The sequence below is a fragment of the Coptis chinensis genome, chromosome 4 (genome assembly GCF_015680905.1).
Source record: "Coptis chinensis isolate HL-2020 chromosome 4, ASM1568090v1, whole genome shotgun sequence".
Lineage (NCBI taxonomy): Eukaryota > Viridiplantae > Streptophyta > Magnoliopsida > Ranunculales > Ranunculaceae > Coptis > Coptis chinensis.
Genome location: NC_141459.1, coordinates 74,643,768 through 74,647,956, shown reverse-complemented (window position 1 = coordinate 74,647,956; position 4,189 = coordinate 74,643,768). Strand labels below are relative to the sequence as shown.

The following is a 4,189-nucleotide window of genomic DNA, read 5'->3' as shown; positions in this document are numbered from 1 at the left end:
AAGAGACACTATGAGGATTGGAATCTTGTTTTTATCATGTTTTCATATGGACCAGCCAGAAATGATCTGATTATTAGCAAAACATATATAGTTTTTTTTTTTTTTCGATAATCAAAAAACATATATAGTTAGAATAATTCATTGAGCGCAACCTTCATCATCACTAACAAAACAAGGAAAAACCTTGTGCTAAAAACAATCGCATAAAATTTTGGCCCGAGATAGACAATGTCGACCACCACCTCACTACAGATGCCTAGCTCCAAGAATAACAAGAAGAGGGCACGAGGCATGAGAGGAGTAGACTTGAATTGTGTCGACATTTGCAAGTCTTCATTCATAGAGGTCATTTTGGTGGGCTCATTAGAGGTCGGCCGCTTAAATTTGATTGGGCGCAGTTACAAAATGACTAAAACCCGGTCCAACCAAGCCACGACGCGTCAAAACTAAACCGTCCAATCATCCATCTCCATTCTAAAATCAACGGACAAGAAAACACTAGAACATTCTAGAACTCGACTCCCACCCCTATATAAACACTCGTACCATTTCTTGTAAACTTAAAAGCCCTACTTCTCTCGCCCCAAAACTTATCCGCTCTCAAAACCTTTATATATTTTTTTTCCTCATACATTATTTTGATTTGATCGATTTTTTCTTTGAAAAATGGCTGGTAAAGGCGAAGGACCTGCAATAGGAATAGATCTAGGAACAACATACTCATGTGTAGGAGTATGGCAACACGATCGAGTTGAAATCATAGCTAACGATCAAGGAAATAGAACTACTCCTTCTTATGTTGCTTTTACTGATTCTGAACGTTTGATTGGTGATGCTGCTAAGAATCAAGTTGCAATGAATCCTATCAACACTGTCTTCGGTAACTTTAATTAACTACCGCTTTGCTTTACTGTTTTATTGCATCTGGTTTGAATTATTTTAGATCTAGATCTGATTATTATCGTTTATATGTGAATATTTCGTGCGTGATTTTCTATATCTGCCTCATTTTATTATCTTTTGTGGGGTATGCATCTGTTATTCGTATGGAATCAAGTTTAAATAGTTGTTGATTAGTGAATAACGAAATGCATCTGTTTTTCCAAATAGAATTGCGGTTAAGTGGTTATTAATATATAATGACAACCTTAATTGAGCTTATTTGTTATAGTGTAGACACAGATGCAAAATATTTATCATGTCAATACTGATTATTGTCTGGATGTAGAATATGCAAATGTTTCCAATTTTTGATTTAGTTCTAGTATAATGTTTAAGCATCTGTGCATGCTAGTGAACCCAAAGAAAGTCTTAAGAACAACGATTTCTCATACTTTGTAATCTGTAAGTCTGAATTTTTACTTGTACACGATAAACTGTGTTATTCAGAGACATTGAGAATGATTTATGTTGTATCCAGAGCTATGTATAGTTAGGGTAGAATTTGCAGAAAAGAGACCCGCATATGTAAAAGCGATAAGAGTAAATAGAAGATTTTTAATAATTACTTAAAACTGTTTATTGTTTAGTTTCTTGGTTACTTTATTTCAACCTGTTTATTTAGTCGTGCTGTTCTTGTGTGTATCAATATTATGTGACTTGTACAGTTAGGGGTTACTTATGTTTGTTTTGTTTAAAAATGTAGATGCCAAACGTTTGATCGGTAGGAGGATATCTGATGCCTCAGTACAGAGTGATATGAAGTTGTGGCCTTTCAAGATTGTTTCTGGTCCTGCTGAGAAGCCCATGATCTGCGTCTCCTACAAGGGTGAGGAGAAGCAGTTTGCTGCTGAAGAGATCTCATCTATGGTTCTTATTAAAATGAGGGAAATCGCTGAGGCTTTCCTTGGTTCCACAGTGAAGAATGCTGTTGTTACTGTGCCTGCTTACTTCAATGACTCTCAGCGTCAGGCTACCAAGGATGCTGGTGTCATTGCTGGACTTAATGTCTTGCGTATCATTAATGAACCTACAGCAGCTGCCATTGCTTATGGTCTTGATAAAAAGGCGACCAGTGTTGGAGAGAAAAATGTTCTCATCTTTGATCTTGGTGGTGGTACCTTTGATGTCTCTCTTCTTACTATTGAAGAGGGTATCTTTGAAGTGAAAGCAACTGCTGGTGATACTCATCTTGGAGGAGAGGATTTCGATAATCGTATGGTGAACCACTTTGTGCAGGAGTTCAAGAGAAAGAACAAGAAGGATATTAGTGGTAATCCTAGGGCTCTTAGGAGGCTGAGAACATCTTGTGAGAGGGCAAAGAGGACTCTTTCATCCACTGCTCAGACCACCATTGAAATTGATTCTTTGTTTGAGGGTATTGATTTCTACTCGACTATCACAAGGGCCAGATTTGAGGAGCTTAACATGGATTTGTTTAGAAAGTGTATGGAACCTGTTGAGAAGTGTTTGAGGGATGCTAAAATGGACAAGAGTACTGTACATGATGTTGTCCTTGTTGGTGGATCCACTAGAATTCCTAAGGTCCAACAACTTTTACAAGATTTCTTCAATGGGAAGGAGCTTTGCAAGAGCATCAATCCAGATGAGGCTGTTGCCTATGGAGCTGCTGTTCAGGCTGCCATTTTGAGTGGCGAGGGCAATGAGAAGGTGCAGGATCTTTTGCTCCTGGATGTCACTCCCCTTTCTCTTGGGTTGGAAACTGCTGGAGGTGTGATGACTGTGTTAATTACCAGGAATACCACCATTCCCACCAAGAAAGAGCAGGTCTTCTCTACCTATTCAGACAACCAGCCTGGTGTGTTGATTCAGGTGTATGAGGGTGAGAGGACAAGGACCAGGGATAACAATTTGTTGGGCAAATTCGAGCTTTCTGGCATCCCTCCTGCTCCTCGTGGTGTTCCTCAGATTACAGTTTGTTTTGACATTGATGCCAATGGTATCTTAAATGTTTCGGCTGAGGACAAGACCACAGGGCAGAAGAACAAGATCACCATCACTAACGACAAGGGTAGGTTGTCTAAGGATGAGATAGAGAAGATGGTTCAGGAGGCAGAGAAATACAAGTCTGAGGATGAGGAACACAAGAAAAAGGTAGAATCCAAGAATGCTTTGGAGAATTACTCTTACAACATGAGGAACACCATCAAGGATGAGAAGATTGCATCCAAGCTTGACCCAGCAGATAAGAAGAAGATTGAAGATGCCATTGAGGCTGCTATCCAGTGGCTCGACAGCAACCAGCTTGCAGAGGCAGATGAGTTCGAGGACAAGATGAAGGAGCTCGAGAGCCTCTGCAACCCAATCATAGCAAAGATGTACCAGGGTGCAGGTGCTGATATGGGTGCTGGAATGGATGAAGATGGTCCTTCAGTCGGTGGAGGCAGTGGTGCTGGTGCTGGTCCTAAGATTGAGGAGGTCGACTAATTAAGTTACTGTCGATCTTGAAGAATTTTGTTGCTCAAACTTTTACCGTTTTTAACTTTCCAGTCCTGGTATTTTGAACATTGCTACTTTTTGTTTTGGTTAAGTGAATTATGAATTGGTGATACTGCTTAATATGGGCTGTTTTTTAGTTATGGCCTTTATGGCAGTAAATTTTACTTCCAGTCGTTACCTAATACTTTTTAGCTCAGATTTTTAAATGAACCTTGTCTTTGTTAGGTGGAATTTCATATAATGCTGTCTGATCTCCAATTGTTTTGATTTTCCTTTGTCTAGCTTGAATTTATTAAAGTTCGTTGAAACACCTTTTTTTTGGTAACGCTTTTGAAATTCTTTTTGAAGGGGAAGAAGTTTAAAGTGGAACACACTTTTTATTGTGAATGCGCAAGGTAAAACATATACATATATGCCTTTAGTTATATATATATCTTTATTTTGTTATCGCCATTGGAACATGCTTAACTTGTGATTGTGAGATGAGATATTTGGATATTGAATTCCATTCCCAATTGGCAGCGATTACTACTAATGTCTTTATCTTCGTTTTAACCAGTTGCTAGAATCATTAAATAAATACTTTAATTCCAGAATTATACATAGAGTGCGTAGAAGACGTGGGTTAAATCCACTACAAATTTATCTATTTTTTATTATTATTATTATTATTATTATTATTATTTTTTTTTTTGATGCAAATCATATTACCATATATACATTGCAAATATCATACAGACATAGGTAGCAGTTTGAGACTAACATACACCTTGGAAGATCAGAACTCCCT

General features: G+C 38.1%; 1 protein-coding gene across 1 annotated transcript; it reads left to right on the top strand.

Annotated features, from left to right (window-relative positions):
* The first annotated feature begins 547 nt into the window (after positions 1 to 547).
* Positions 548 to 3,519, top strand: LOC147504794 (heat shock cognate 70 kDa protein 2). The gene is made up of 2 exons (XM_086557531.1): positions 548 to 880; positions 1,646 to 3,519. The coding sequence occupies exons 1-2, from the start codon at positions 667 to 669 to the stop codon at positions 3,385 to 3,387; spliced, it is 1,956 nt and encodes a 651-aa protein (XP_086413657.1). The 5' UTR covers positions 548 to 666; the 3' UTR covers positions 3,388 to 3,519.
* Positions 3,520 to 4,189: the final 670 nt, after the last annotated feature.